At 30.4% G+C, this 16,314-nt stretch overlaps 1 protein-coding gene across 1 annotated transcript; it reads left to right on the top strand.

Moving 5' to 3' along the window:
* Positions 1 to 8,157: 8,157 nt before the first annotated feature.
* Positions 8,158 to 14,855, top strand: LOC124367875 (prisilkin-39-like). Its single transcript, XM_046825055.1, has 3 exons — positions 8,158 to 8,238; positions 12,130 to 12,232; positions 14,537 to 14,855. The coding sequence occupies exons 1-3, from the start codon at positions 8,218 to 8,220 to the stop codon at positions 14,740 to 14,742; spliced, it is 330 nt and encodes a 109-aa protein (XP_046681011.1). The 5' UTR covers positions 8,158 to 8,217; the 3' UTR covers positions 14,743 to 14,855.
* Positions 14,856 to 16,314: the final 1,459 nt, after the last annotated feature.

The raw sequence follows: 16,314 nt of genomic DNA, 5'->3' as shown, positions 1-16,314 counted from the left end.
AGCCTAAGACAGCAAAGCAAGAATCTTCAGTTGGTCCTGTTACCAAGGCAATTATTTAGGATATCATCAAAGAAAAGAACTATAAAATCCATATTTCTCCGTTTTTTTTTAAGTTATAAGGCCATAGATACATTAAAATAAGTAATAAAAACAACTACGTAACTTCGTCAAACTGTAGTCATACAGTACTATAGTTTCGACTTTTAGTAAGCCATCTTCTGGTATCGGCGTCCATAAATGTATAAAGTAAAGATTGTCCATCTAGAGTCGTCATAGTTTCGAATTCACGAACACAGTACAAACCCAACGAAAAAATTAATAATACTCAGTTGAGTTTTCCTGTCTTCTGCCACCCGAGATGTTTTTTTAACGTTTAATATTCGTATGTGATAGGCCTATCAAATTTTGCATTTCCCTTACTATTTATATATTACTATTCATAATTAACTGTACAATTAAAAGTTTTTCAAATAATTATCACTATATTTCGGTAAAAATTCTCTTCAGTGTATAAAAAAAAAAAAAAAAAAAAAAAAAAACAAAAAAAAAAAAAAAAAAAAAAAAACACACAACAGAAGAATATAATATATAATGTATGTATATATATAAAAAGTATTTGGTCTTCCGATCATATGTTAGTTTGCTTATTTAAACTCATATGTGACAGATATGGCCAAATACAAAATAATTGAATCGGAAAAAGTGAGCGCTCTGTGGTGTAATGGTAGCACATTCACCCGGCAAGTGAGAGATCCGGGTTCGACTCCCGGCGGAGCAAGTACTTTTTGTGATTCAATGTTTATTGAAATATAAAAATTATATATATATATATTATATATATAAATATACATATATATATTATATATATATATATATATATATATATATATATATATTAGTATACTTAAAACAGATGAATAAATAAGTAAGTAAATACATATTGCATACATGTATAAGTAATCGTTGATGCATTAACAAATTATCAATTATGTTTATTGCTACTGCCAATTCAATGAATAATTTAAATCTAACAAACTAATTAATTGGTAGTTTAAATCTTTCATAAATACATCTCTATATCTCGTGCTGTATATAATAAACTATGAATAGGAGTGCCCTCTTCTGACTACTTAACTTATAATCACCCATCGCGTGGTGATGCATCGGTTGATAGTTCGGTAATTAACTAATAGAGACCGCTGGAACTGATTATATTGTATTGGCTAATTATTGACAATTGCGATTCCCAATCACATGTTGCCGGAGGCCGGTATAAACGCTCTGATTAATCTTGGGATATCATACACCTGTGTTTATCCGCATAGTTATTGTTCAAGACTAAACAAAGCCGTTTAGCCAAAGTCGGGATTCCATGGCCAAACATAACCTCAAATCTCCTAAATACCTGTCGCCTAAGCAGCTGGATTACAGTATTACGCAACGTAGCGTGCGCCAGGTACAGTATTGGTATAAATTAGTGTACACAAATGAATCGGTTTCTCCAAAAATCAATAAAATCTTTTTATAAAACGTTCTAGATGACAATTCCTACTGTATACCCAACATTATCTTAATTATATCATTCACAGGACCAGGCTTATTGTACGGAAGTACATTTCCTTACAAAACATATGGCATTTAATTTTTTTATAAAACTAGGTAGACCATATATTTCGTGACAAAGAGACAATAATTAGTTTTCAAATTTTGATTTAATCAGAATCACGATTGTTAACTTTGATAAGTAAAATCTAGGAATGAGTGGGTTAGCGAAGTTTATTACTTGAAAGGCTGAAACGATTATATATCTGTCTGTCTATCTGTTTATAGAGATTCAAATTTTGCATAAAGTTTTATGTTTATATAGGCAAAATCAGTAACTCATATGCTGGCATACCTTTTATCAGCTGGAGGAATGTAAAAGTGTCTGTTTTACAAGATTGTCTGCCTTCATGTCTGTCTGCAGGAATAGACATATCAAGAAAGAAAGGAGCTAGTTTCACTTTTTTCTTTAATTTTAAGGAAAAAAGAATAAGGAGAGTCAATGAAGTACAAGGTGCATAGTAAATACAAAAAAGCTTTAGTCACAGACAGAATTTGAATTTGCACTATCTGCTACTCAGATTAGACCGCATGGCCTTTTAAACACTTTTTAAGGATAGGCCGATCCCTTTTAAGCCTTATTCTGTCCGTCCTCATTGGCCACTGGCCTGTGCGAGGATCTTATCAAACAGAATAACAGGGAGAGTCGATACAGTACAAGGTCGATGGTACTGATAAAAGGTGCAACGGTAACAGACAGGGTTTGAATCTGTGATATCTCTTACTCAGATCCAAGGTTGAACATCTAATATTTGTGTGGAACTCCATATTTCAGTCCTTACAGCATGGTTATTCGTTTACGTACCATATAGGGCAGTCTCAGTACCAATATAATTTTTCCCTTATACAAATTACTTGTTACAGAATAAACCGGTGCATAGAATATTTAGATGACGTATTAGCAAAAATCATATCTTCTATGAGGTCACCAGCAGATCGATAACTAATTACAAGCCCGGTCCGAAGCCTCAGCACCTCGGAAGCCAGTAGTTAACAGCTAATCAGTTACATCGCTATTGCCACGATTAACTAATTACCGTTAGTGTGCTGCTAATTGTTATTGCTCCTTTGTGAACAGGTGTTTATGCTTCAACGACAGTTCAAAATAATTGGTCACAAGTGACAAGCCGGATCTAATAAAACTACACTATAAAAGTTTCCAAGGACCTGCCATGGCTCAATAGCATAGAGCCTTTTAAACCACGGAAAACGACATCGCCCAATAAAACAAGTTTTTGTACTGTTATTCAGTACCGATTGAGATTTTTGTACCAAATTTACTTTGTTTACAATTATGTAACAATATTGCACAGTTGAAACAATACGAATATATTGACTAAAATTATAATTTTCAAAAGTAAACTTATGTGTAATTAGTAGTAATTCTGCAGCTTTATGAGTACGTAATTATAGATAGGATACGTAACCTCCTTTTTTCTGCTAACTGCCAAGAAGATAGATTTTCCCTCAATTTTTTTGGTACAAATTTAGATGAATTAGTTGTAAAACGGTGTAATGCAAAATCAATATTACTATTTAATATTTATGAGTAAGAAACTGAGCAACTTTTACACTTGATGTTAAAACCTATCTCCAACAGTTTCAAAATAGCACTCAAAGAACTTTTTTTATCTGTTTACTTTCGAAAATTAAAGTGCAAATTAAACTGAAAGACATTTAAATAAGGTGATTTCTACCTTATAATGTTTTTTTTACATTCTCTTTTTTGTATCTTTTATGTAATCTTTTTTGACGTTGACTGTTAAAAACGATTGTATGTTATGGAATACATCACACGATAAAGTAAACATACACACGCAAGCAGAGGTGTGTGGGTACACAATGTTTTTTAATAAACAGGAGTAAATGAGTTTATTTTATTTTATTTTATTTCCTTTCAACGGTCAAAGACCACTTTATAACAATAAACATAGTGCAAGATAGCTAATTACCATTATAGTGCCCAGACATAACAGGGGCAAGCCAAACATGCGATTGGACTCTATACTCCTAGATATGATTGACAGTGTACATAATAAGTATAAATTATAATAAATGTAACAGTAATGATAATAATTGTTGAGCAGATAAGCAACCTAGAAATAAATAACAGTGCAAAAACAAACTATCAATAAAAATTAACAATGCAGAAAACTATAAATGGATAACAAGAACAAAAAAAGAAATATATAAATGAACAACAATGTTAATAAAATAGTTTTTAAATAAGTGACAATGCAAAAAAAAAAAACTAAGAATGAATAACAAGTAACAAAGATCCAAAACACCAACAAAGTAAAAAAAAATAAATAAATAAGTTTTAGTCATAATTATGATTTATATTATATTAAGCTATTTGAAAGATGATACACTCGAATTATTATTAATGTTTAAGTGTCTTCCATGATTCTGTAAAGTAAGAAAATTTTGGTCTAAAGTGTTTCCACAAATAATTCTTCTTCAGAGATTTAAAACTGTAGCATTTCTGATTCTTGGCGTAATACCTTCTATAATTATAGGTCTCATTTGAAACGCAATATCTTGGAGTCTTTCCCAAAATAATAATCTGCTATAGTGAGATATGAAGATTTAGTAGGCCAATACATCGATTCACCCTCACCACCACTGAAGAAACATGTGGTCGAGAGTTTTCTCACATGATTAGAAGAGTGTGAACGTGCACAGTTTTGTATCAACCACATGCTTGCCTTACTTGCCCAAAATTACTGTAAACAACGTTTCTCTACCGTACTGTGACAAAGTGAAAAATTTGGGTCTAACTATGAACACAACTCTTGGATGGTGTGATGCTGTTGTGGGCATCTGTAAGGAGGTGTTTGCTTCAGTTCACTCACTAAAGAGGATGCAGCACTTCTTGCCAGAACGTGTGAAACTTTTACTGGTAAAAACACTGATTTTTCCTCATTTTTCATATTGTAACTCTATAATCAATGAATATGACTGTGGATCTGGCTAACAAATCGCAGCGATGCCAAAACTACTGTTTACGTTTTGTATTTGATCTAAGACGTGACAATCATATAACCATATCTATATTCAAAATTCCATTCTAAAATTGGCCGATACAAGATTATTAAAAATTCTTATTTTGGTGTATTCTAGTCTTAACTCTGGAGAGCCTATATATCTGGCTGACAAATTCAAATTGATCTCTGAAACAAACGCAAGAGAGACAAGAATGGCCTCATCAATTCTTCTTATTCCCCGCCATCGAACCTCAACTTACAACAAATCATTTGTCGTTACTGCTTGTCGAGCTTGGAATTCCCTTCCTAACCATATTAAGTCAGTAGAGAGTCGAAATCGGTTTGCAGCCTTACTGAAAGCTAAATTGCTAGAAACGATGTCAGCGATGGGTTAGTTGGGGTATGTTTTGGAGGACGGATAGGGTGCTAGTGAATGTGTGTATGAATTTTTTGTATGTGTACTAAATTCTTAAAGATATCTTTATTATATAATTTTGTTTTATTTTAAATGTACAGTAGTAGTTTTATTTGACTTAAGTTCTATATTATTATATTAGGGTTAATTGTAAGACAGGGCCTATGGCCCTAAATTCGCCCTTTTGTATATATAATACAAATAAAGTCATTTGAATTTGAATTTACTTCTTAAATATAGTTAGTTGGGAAGTTCATGGAAAATAACATTATTATATAATTCCAAATTCAACTTATCCGAAATGAATGATCATCCAGTTATGTTACAAAGTATTTAAAGTGTTACCACTGGTTGTTTATTTCCCGAATCCCATGAGGGTTTCTTACAGATGAATACCTCACATTATGCTGCCACTTTGAAGTGATTAGAGATACGGTAAAAGCATAAAATATATAACTTGATTAGGTTAATAATAACTTGAGTTAAAGGAACAACATGATATACATTGGTAATTAGTATTATTTATTTAATTCAAATTGTGAGCGAGAGTTGTGTACCGAAACATTTTGATAACCCTGCCTTGTGGGGTATCGTTTGACAGATGTTTTTATGTAGAATAATAAATTAAACCAAACCACATGATACTAAAAACTAAATTTTTATCGTGGAGACAATAGAAAAAATCCTATTTTTTAGATATATTTAAAACGGGTAAAGATAAAAAAGGTTTAAAAATATTAAATTTTAAAATATTTGGCTTAAAGCAAGCTTTGAAATGAAGTATCAATTGATCTATGTTTATGTTTGACCTTTTAAAGGTACAAATGATGACCCTCTCTTCAGGAACACTATGTAAATTGAAACAGTAAAAACAAATTTTTATCAGGTAGGCTATAGCTTATTTAGTAGTTTGTAATTTATTGTTGTAGTTCTAGCTAATAGCTTTCTCCTATTATACGTAGTCGAATTTTGGTCCGGATTGACACCACGTTTAGTGGCATAAAAACATTAAACAACCATAAACGTGTCTAATAAAGTAGGACTCAGTTTATTAATGGGGGTGGGGTATAACCTTGAATGTAATTATACATCTGGTGCTTATCCCGTAGTTGAGGGCAAGATTTTACAAGTGCCACAGTTACAATTACGTAATTACGTAATTATTGTTAAACACCTAAGTGAGCGTATAACAGGATCTCCCAGGTTTACACATTAGAGTTTAGATTTTATTTAGACTATATTCATTTCATCTTAAAGCTCACTTTTTATAAACATATTTTATAGAATTACATAACCTACATAATTTCAATAGTAGTATATTTATAATTATTAGTATGATTTATTTCACTGAGACCTGTAAAAGCACTGAGACAACAAATACATTATTTTTGCTTCTATGTAAGATTGTCAACCATATTCTACTTGGTACGTACTCTTAGGAGGCGAAAGATTACAGTGACTAATATTATGTGAGAAGTTTCACTTCAGTAGATAGCACTATTTAAACATTGGTTGACAAATCTTGTGTGCAAAAAATGTAGTAAAAGTCTTCTGAACATATATAATTTTCTTATTCTTAATACAGAAAGGTTTGGTCTGATGTAGAGCAAACCACTAAAATATCCTGGAAGACAATGGGATGCCTGATTTTAGCACAAAATATGTTTTTTTTGTAAAATAATAAACAAATCTTAGACCGTATGTTAGACAGTATTGTAACGGTGCAATTATACAATCATTTTATATACGTTTACAGACTTATAAGTATTCTAAGTACTGTTAAAAATATCGCAATCGAATGCAATGATAAAAGATTTGTATTAAAATTTAATTGTATCTGCCGATTAAGTACAACGCTACAACGCATTGTTCAGTGCCTTGTGTAGAAATAAACGATTTAGTTTGATTGTAAAATGGGAATTTTTGTATACAAACCTCTTGATGAAATGAATAATTTTTAATATTCCCTATCAATTTTACCAGAAATATTGCTATTACGATGTTTCTTAAATACTTACAATTTTATTTTTTATATTTTTTATCTTAAGGGCATACGTTGGGCACTTACGAACTTTATAAAGAAGGTTATTTTTGACGATGGAAGGATTGTGAAGGAAACAGGATTTTTCCTGGCATTTGTATAGTTTTTTATTAAGTGCATGTTTATAGAGTTAGTGAATATGAGAAACAACATGTATTTTGTGATTCCTGACTAAGGCGTGCCACAACGCTTTGGTAAGATTTGTTTATTTTAACCTAGTTTGTAATTATGTATTAGGTTAGTTCTTTACCTGAAGAAGAGATCAGATTGCAGATCTCGAAACGTAGTGTTACTGATTTCTTGTTTCACTGAACGATGGCAAATTTCCGGAAAAATCCTGTTTCCTTTATAAAGAAATATTGGTAGTTAAACTTCGTGTACAACATCTAGAAAACAAAAAAATCCGTCTATATTGTATGCCTAGTTTCCCCGATATCGTACAGCTTCAAAAGCTACCACCTCAATAATATAACTGTTTAGACTAATACAGTATAAAAATTCAGCAGCGGCATTTTAAAACCAGGATAAGTTTAGACAGAATTTACAGACAGTGCACCTGCTAAGGTTGACTGGCCAGGTTTCCTTGTCTGTCAAGGTCGATGAGTGAAAAGATCTGAACAGAATATTCAGGATATTTGCAATTTTTAGAATAATGGGTGGAAAATCTGACTAACATAGGCGTTTTTATTTATTATTTGATTCTTAATTTGATTATACCTTGTACAGTCGGACCGAAATTCTAGAAACATTTTATAGGCCAAATTTTTTTACTAAAACGTACATTGATTGCTAATGACACGAGATAATTAAACCTATGAGATATCTTTACTTTAAAGAACGAGTTACTGTAAGACTGATATCGTATTGCAATGTAATGTAATATAGTATTACGAATATTATTCTTGATGATAACACTGTTAGTAGCATTGCAGTGCAATATTAATCAACAGTTCAATTTGTCTACTGAACCGTTTCTTGAAGTTTTTAATAATCAGATAGCATATATTTTTGGCATCTGATTACGTTTTTCTGTCGCTGGCAAGAATCTCCTGAAGGCCACAGAAATGTCAGGATGTCCCAGGAGCGGGAGGGGGTCTCCTCCACACAAGTATATAACTGGTACGATCTAAAGGACCCTCATCAGTTCTTAACCTGCAGAACTAATCTTCCTAATGGCTTCCTTCAAGATCCTGGTAAGTAACATTTAGCTGTATTCAACTGCTTTCAAACGGCTTCAAAACACATACATTTATTTATACTAAATAATAACAGCATAAAGAAGTCAGAAATATTTCTGTTATTCTGTTCAGATCTTTTCACTCATCGACCTTGACAGACAAGGAAACCTGGCCAGTCAACCTTAGCAGGTGCACTGTCTGTAAATTCTGTCTAAACTTATCCTGGTTATTAAATGTCACTACTTTTTTTACTGTATTAGTCTAAACAGTTATATTATTGAGGTGGTAGCTTTTGAAACGCACGATATCGGGGAAACTAGGCATACAATATAGATATTTTTTTGTTTTCTAGATATTGTACACGAAGTTTAACTACCAATATTTCTTTATAAAGGAAACAGGATTTTTCCGGAAATTTGCCATCGTTCAGTGAAAACAAGAAAATCAGTAAACACTACGTTTCGAGATCTGCAATCTGATCTCTTCTTCAGGTAAAGAACTAACCTAATACATAATTACAAACTAGGTTAAAATAAACAAATCTTACCAAAGCGTTGTGGCACGCCTTAGTCAGGAATCACAACCTACATGTTGTTTCTCATATTCACTAACTCTATAAACATGCACTTAATAAAAAACTATACAAATGCCAGGAAAAAATCCTGTTTCCTTCACAATCCTTCCATCGTCAAAAATAACCTTCTTTATAAAGTTCGTAAGTGCCCAACGTACGCCCTTAAGATAAAAAATATAAAAAAATAAAATTGTAAGTATTTAAGAAACATCGCAATAGCAATCTTTCCAGAAAATTGATAGGGAATATTAAAAATTATTCATTTCATCAAGAGGTTTGTGTACAAAATATTCCCATTTTACAATCAAACTAAAATCGTTTATTTCTACACAAGGCACTGAACAATGCGTCTGTAGCGTTGTACTTAATCGGCAGATACCAATTAAAATTTTAATACAAATCTTTTATCATTGCATTCGATTGCGATATTTTTAACAGTACTTAGAATACTTATAAGTCTGTAAACGTATATAAAATGATTGTACAATTGCACCGTTACAATACTGTCTAACATACGGTCTAAGATTTGTTTATTATTTTACAAAAAAAAACATATTTTGTGCTAAAACCAAGCATCCCATGTCTTTTGCTCTACGTCAGACCAAACCTTTCTGTATTAAGAATAAGAAAATTATATATGTTCAGAAGACTTTTACTACATTTTTTGCACACAAGATTTGTCAACCAATATTTAAGTAGTGCTATATACTGAAGTGAAACGTTTTACATAATATTAGTCACTGTAATCTTTCGCCTCCTAAGAGTACGTACCAAGTAGAATATGGTTGACAATCTTACATAGAAGCAAAATAATGTATTTGTTGTCTCAGTGCTTTTACAGGTCTCAGTGAAATAAATCATACTAATAATTATAAATATACTACTATTGAAATTATGTAGGTTATGTAATTCTATAAAATATGTTTATAAAAAGTAAGCTTTAAGATGAAATGAATATAGTCTAAATAAAATATAAACTCTAATGTGTAAACCTGGGAGATCTGTTATACGCTCACTTAGGTGTTTAACAATAATTACGTAATTACGTAATTGTAACTGTGGCACTTGTAAAATCTTGCCCTCAACTACGGGATAAGCACCAGATGTATTAATTACATTCAAGGTTATACCCCACCCCCATTAATAAACTGAGTCCTACTTTATTAGACACGTTTATGGTTGTTTAATGTTTTTATCCGGACCAAAATTCGACTACGTATAATAGGAGAAAGCTATTAGCCGGAACTTACAACAATAAATTACAAACTACTAAATAAGCTATAGCCTACCTGATAAAATTTGTTTTTACTGTTTCAATTTACGTAGTGTTCCTGAAGAGAGGGTCATCATTTGTACCTTTAAAAGGTCAAACATAAACATAGATCAATTGATACTTCATTTCAAAGCTTGCTTTAAGCCAAAATATTTTAAAAATTTAATATTTTTAAACCTTTTTTATCTTTACCCGTTTTAAATATATCCAAAAAATAGGATTTTTTCTATTGTTTCCACGATAAAAATTTAGTTTTTTAGTATCATGGGGTTTGGTTTAATTTATTATTCTACATAAAAAACTCTGTCAAACGATTCCCCACAAGACAGGGTTATCAAAAATGCTTCGGCACAACTCTCGCTCACAATTTAAATTAAATAAATAATACTAATTACCAATGTATATCATGTCGTTCCTTTAACTCAAGTTATTATTAACCTAATCAAGTTATATATTTTATGCTTTTACCGTATCTCTAATCACTTCAAAGTGGCAGCATAATGTGAGGTATTCATCTGTAAGAAACTCTCATGGGATTCGGGAAATAAACACTAGTGGTAACACTTTAAATACTTTGTAACATAACTGGATGATCATTCATTTCAGATAAGTTGATTTTGGAATTATATAATAATGCTTTCCATGAACTTCCCAACTAAACTATATTTAAGAAGTAAAATTCAAATTCAAATGACTTTATTTGTATTATATATATATACAAAAGGGCGAATTTAGGGCCATAAGGCCCTGTCTTACAATTAACCCTAATATAATAATATAGAACTTAAGTCAAATAAAACTATATTATAGACCTGAACAGAATTATCTTACATAAATTCAAGTTAGTGTTTATAAATAAAAGTGCAGATGTCATAAAATATTTACAAAATGTGTAATTCTTGAAAGTTTATTTTGTATTTTAATAAATTTTACAATGGCGAACCTGTAATTTGTGTGTAATTAAACTCATTCATAAACTATTCACTATGAAATTCTATTTCATACACTACATTAAATAACTTTTCTAAAAATCTGACTTAATAAAATTTTATACACATGTATACAATGTAAGACTTACTAGCAACAGGTTTGATTTATAAATTTTCAAATCCATGATGCAAGCAAAATCGGGTTTGTATATATTATTGAACACCCACGTCTTGCATGTCATCCCTACCACCCTGTCGCTAGGAAAACATTATAAAGCTTTTATCAAAATATTAATATAAACAATTATTTTTCGATCTAGTATACTGATAAACAAATACGAGAAACTCATTAGTTCTAAACCAAATCTTCCTTGTAGCTTCCTTCAAGATCCTGGCACATAACATAAAACCGTTTACAATTATTCATAGAAAAGATTTTTTGTAATCTATACACATAAAACAGAGTTAGATTACTTGCACCCTTTTTAACTCAAGAATGGCTGTAGGCTACCGATTATAATGAACTTTGGTTTGATGGATTCTTCTCCACCCAGAATAGCAGGATAACTATTAAAATATCGTAAAAGTTCCCGAAAAAAACATATAGATATATAGAAAAAGAAAAATTATATTTAAAAATCTTATAATAGTATATATTGAAAGAACATCTTAAATTTAATCGTATATGCTGTGTTCAAATTGTTCCATAACAGCACAACTATATGTTTAGTTAATTTAACCATTATTTTCAATTTGTTAACATTTATAGTCTTGAAAACATAAAGTAAGCTTGACAGTAACATCATTTCCTATTTTAACCTTTTCTTCAATCACTGTTGACCACAAAGGAATAAAATATCCTCATACAAAAATTATAAGTTTTAGTCAAAAATATACTTTTACCTGTAAATATTAGCAAACATTACGTATGCAGTGGTTCTGTACTTTAATGCAATCATGAAAATAAAATTACCGTCTAACATATACTATGAATAAAATGAAAAGACTGTTATAAAACCCATGTTAGTTCTCTTTTGTTAGAAGCAAGCTTCTCAGACCAGTATATGTATATAAATTTCCTTGATCGGCAAAACACGTTTTATAGTGAATAATGTGTGTATTTTCCGCAGTTGTTCGTCGCTCTGGCTGTCGCTGCTGTCGCGGCCGAGGACAACTCAGTTGAACGCCCCAAGAAGCAGATCTACTCTGGTTACTACGGCTCTGGCTATGGAGGTACTCATTTTTATTACTATTCATTAAAATTTGTGAACAAGGAATAAAATGTAATATAAAGTGCAAAGAATCTTAATAAAACATGTTTTCACCGATTTAATTACTCATATGTACATTGTTTTCTTTTTTGACAATACAACATGTATCTATTTAAAACATTTTCACAATATATATTTTTCGCGCGTTTCATACCTAAAACAAATTACACACTATACAACACACTTTAATTGAATAATAATTTAAAACAATATATAATTTAAAATATTTAAATATCTATTTTGTAATACTTAACTTATGTGTATTCTGGTGGCAGAACGTTAAAAAGTCCTTTTATTGAATTTTTTTTATTTTAAGAATTAAAAATCTTTAAGTTTTACTACTTTTAATTGTAAATTGTTAATTTCTATTGAATAAATATGACACTGTGGTGGATGTATATCCATGTTTATAGAAGCTCTATATTGGTCACTATTCATTATTAAACTTCTTCCAGGCAATTTATTAGAACGCTTATCGGTTTAAAGAACAGTCTAAAATATTGCCTTTTCATATTAAAAATTTGAAAAATACTTAATTGTTAAGGTCGATTTTGACTCAAATTTCCATCAGCTGATTATAGCTATGACTTTTAGTTAAATTTAAAAATATTTTAAGCTTCAAAGCGTTTTTTCATGATTATATTGTCTATTGGTTGTTTTTCTCTTCCGAAGATCCGAGTTTTTTTCTCTACTACAAAGTTATAAAATCCTGGTATATTTTTTTGTTTTATTATCTTATTCCACGACCTTTAATTCCAAAACTTTATGTTTAAATACAGCACAGTTCTTGTCTAGCTTGAATGCAATACAAACCAATTAAACACAGATATTTTTGAGTGAACCATGTATTAATAATTCACATTATGACTATATAATTATGGCAATTAGGGTACTTTTATAAACCGAAGACACAAATTGATGTAATACTTATTCTAATTTGTGGATAGTAAGTTAAAAAATATTAAAATAGAAAGCTTATAAAACAATATTTTTTACTGCAAACCAAAAATATTATATACTTAAATAATGTTTGATGCTCCTAAAAAGTGTCCCCAGATTTCACTTCTCAAGTATCTGTAAAATTGTACAATATTTTTTAAACTAATTTTTATATAAAAATATATATAATTTTAAATATTGCTCAAGTGCAGGTTATGAGAATGCCTTGCTGTACACATGTTTGTTTGTTTAATGCATAACAGTTAGAAATAGAAATTAAACGTTTGAACAGGGAATTTACGTGATTAGTTGAATGTAAACTGTGATAAGTGCTACCAAACAGTAATTAATATAAGGATTTCAATAATACAGGAACTTGGGGTTGTTTATTGATACATGCTGATGACAAAATAACACATTCGCTGTTAAAAGCCTTTTTTGACTCTGTCCAATGAATTATGTTATCTAATACTACTTCTTTATGTTAGTGTAACGGTCTGACATTTTAACTAGCATATAAATATTTTTGATTAAGTATTGGCTAATCGATAATATTATTGTGCTGATAAAGTTTAAAATTATATAACAGTTGGATGTGACATAACCGGCTCTACTGATACACTATGACGAGTCCTAATGAAGTTAAAAAGCATATAAGGTTATTTTTTATAGATTCCCACTCGAAAATCTCGTTGTCTTATTCGGATTTTGCAGCTAAGAATATATGAAAATTTGTGCTAGATCATTGCTACACAAAACCGTGTGTTCTAAACCCGATACGAATTAAAAATTAAATTTTTCAGAATTTTATTTAACTGTAAGGGCCATCATAGTATCTCTTTTTAGTTATAACTACTCGATAATAAAATAAATTACTACATAACCGATTAAATTGAGAACCATAGATTAATCGATTCATGGTACTTCAATAATGTGACGTTACTATTTTCTGTTCTTAATTTCTTGTTTGATTTTTCTACTAGTGCCATTAAACACAATTCAAGCCCAGCTTAATGTACCGTTTCTGTGTTTATAAACACATAATGTACTGTCGCAACCAAAAGTTTTTTTGATCAATTAGATGCTATTGACCACATAATTATATTAACAATTCAAAGGTTTACAAAGAACATATTCCAATACTTTCAATGAACACAATGGGATAATTACATTAGATTCATAAGGTAATATAACTGTAATAAATGAAACGTCACTGCCAAATTGATGACAATATTTTCATTAAAACAGAAAAAACATGTTAAAGTGTTTAACAATTTCTACAGTTACATTTAACACCGGTTCATAATATGTATATTTTTTGTTACAGCGTACCCCTACAACGCCGCCTACTCTGGTGCCTACCCCTACTCTGCCGCTTACTCCGCTGCCTACCCCTACTCTGCCGCTTACTCTGCTGCCTACCCATACAACGCCGCTTACGGATATTCTGCCGCCTACCCCTACAACTCCGCCTACTCTGCTGCGTACCCCTACTCGTACGGTGCCTACCCTTACGGCAGAGCATACTACTAAAGTCAATAGGATATTCAAAGCCATAAACCTTCTCCAAATTGTAAAATTTTGGCATCATGTTCCTAGTAAATTTCCAAATAGTGTTCAAATTAAAACCAACTGTCCTAAACTAATATGTAGATGATTATTTTTATTTCCTCTCCTTGCATGTATTTGCAACAAAAAATGCCGTAATTTTCCTGAATGCATTTACCTAAATAGATCTTATTTCTTGGAAGTGGAACATATTTAATAAATAACAGTTTATAAAATATTTAGAGCTATCTAAAGATTCTTTGGTAAAAATGATCTTAACTTTGAGTATTTAAAAAAAATAACGCGAAACAAAAGTAGTATTTTGATTGCTCTATATTTAAATATATTATTGTATGTTTTTCACGAAATGTTTATTGTTCTAAAAGCTTATCTCACATAGTCACATTTGTCTAAAATTATTAGGAAAAATGTAAAATAATTCCTGTAATTTTACATTTGGAAAAGTAAAATAATTCCAGTAATTTTACATTTTAGAGGAATATTACACTAGAAATTCATGACAAAAAGTTTATACAAGAATTAACCAAGTTCTGTGTTTAATTTTAATTATACGATAAAAAAGTAGCCAAAATGACAAAGAAATAAGTTTTGATTGGTTCAGTAAAACTCTGTTATTTTAAGAAAACTTTTGACTTAGCTGCTGAAATGTTAACAAAAAAGATTAGAAAAATTTCTTTATTTAAGTTTAATTATTGAAAAGTGGCACTCACTTACATTATCATAAAAATATAAAGCGCAAAAATAATATAACTCTATAATAATGTTTATAACTTATTTGTTTTAGCAGAATAAATTTACTAACTTTTAGTTAATATAGCAATCAAATTAACAGGAAACTGAATATAAAGGAATATTATTATTAGGTATATGACAACATAAAATCCAGAAGTAACTGAGCTTGTTTTAGGTTCTTTTGATTTGCCTCAAACCACTTGAAAGAGTGCCTATATCAACTTTTAGATAGTGTGAAGAAAAGCCTAGCTAAGACAACAATTAAAGTAATTATATAATCTGGGAGAGTTTTAAAGTTAATAGTTTTCATTTTGAAGTTTTATTTTTGGTATAGGACAGTGATGAACTATTTCGATTATGGCAAGGCCTAAAATTATAATTTACTTCAGTAATAGTAACAAAATCTCAACAGGTTTACTGAATTTGACTCCAAGAGTCACATTTTTGAGACCTGAGATTTCTATGCGGTGGCAGTATATTTATCTATTCCGATTTTTAAGATCCGATATTTAGAATAGAATTTGAACCCTTTAAACTTCAACGGAACTGTTATCAACACCAGGTCATGCGTGTTGATATAGTCGTGCCACAATAATTTTTCAATTTATTTGATATTTAATATTATTATGAATATCTATGAATAATAATACCCACTATTTCAACTGAATTTAAATTTTCCCAATCATCATCAACGTTTTAAAAAGGGTCAACAACGGAAAGAGCAGTTTCTAAAAATAACGCACATACAGTATTGTGCTCATCGCTTTAGTTAATATAAAACAAATCTAAAGTCAAACGTTTTTA

This window comes from Homalodisca vitripennis, chromosome 8 (assembly GCF_021130785.1).
Source record: "Homalodisca vitripennis isolate AUS2020 chromosome 8, UT_GWSS_2.1, whole genome shotgun sequence".
Taxonomy (NCBI): domain Eukaryota; kingdom Metazoa; phylum Arthropoda; class Insecta; order Hemiptera; family Cicadellidae; genus Homalodisca; species Homalodisca vitripennis.
This window is presented reverse-complemented; position numbering and strand designations above follow the sequence as displayed.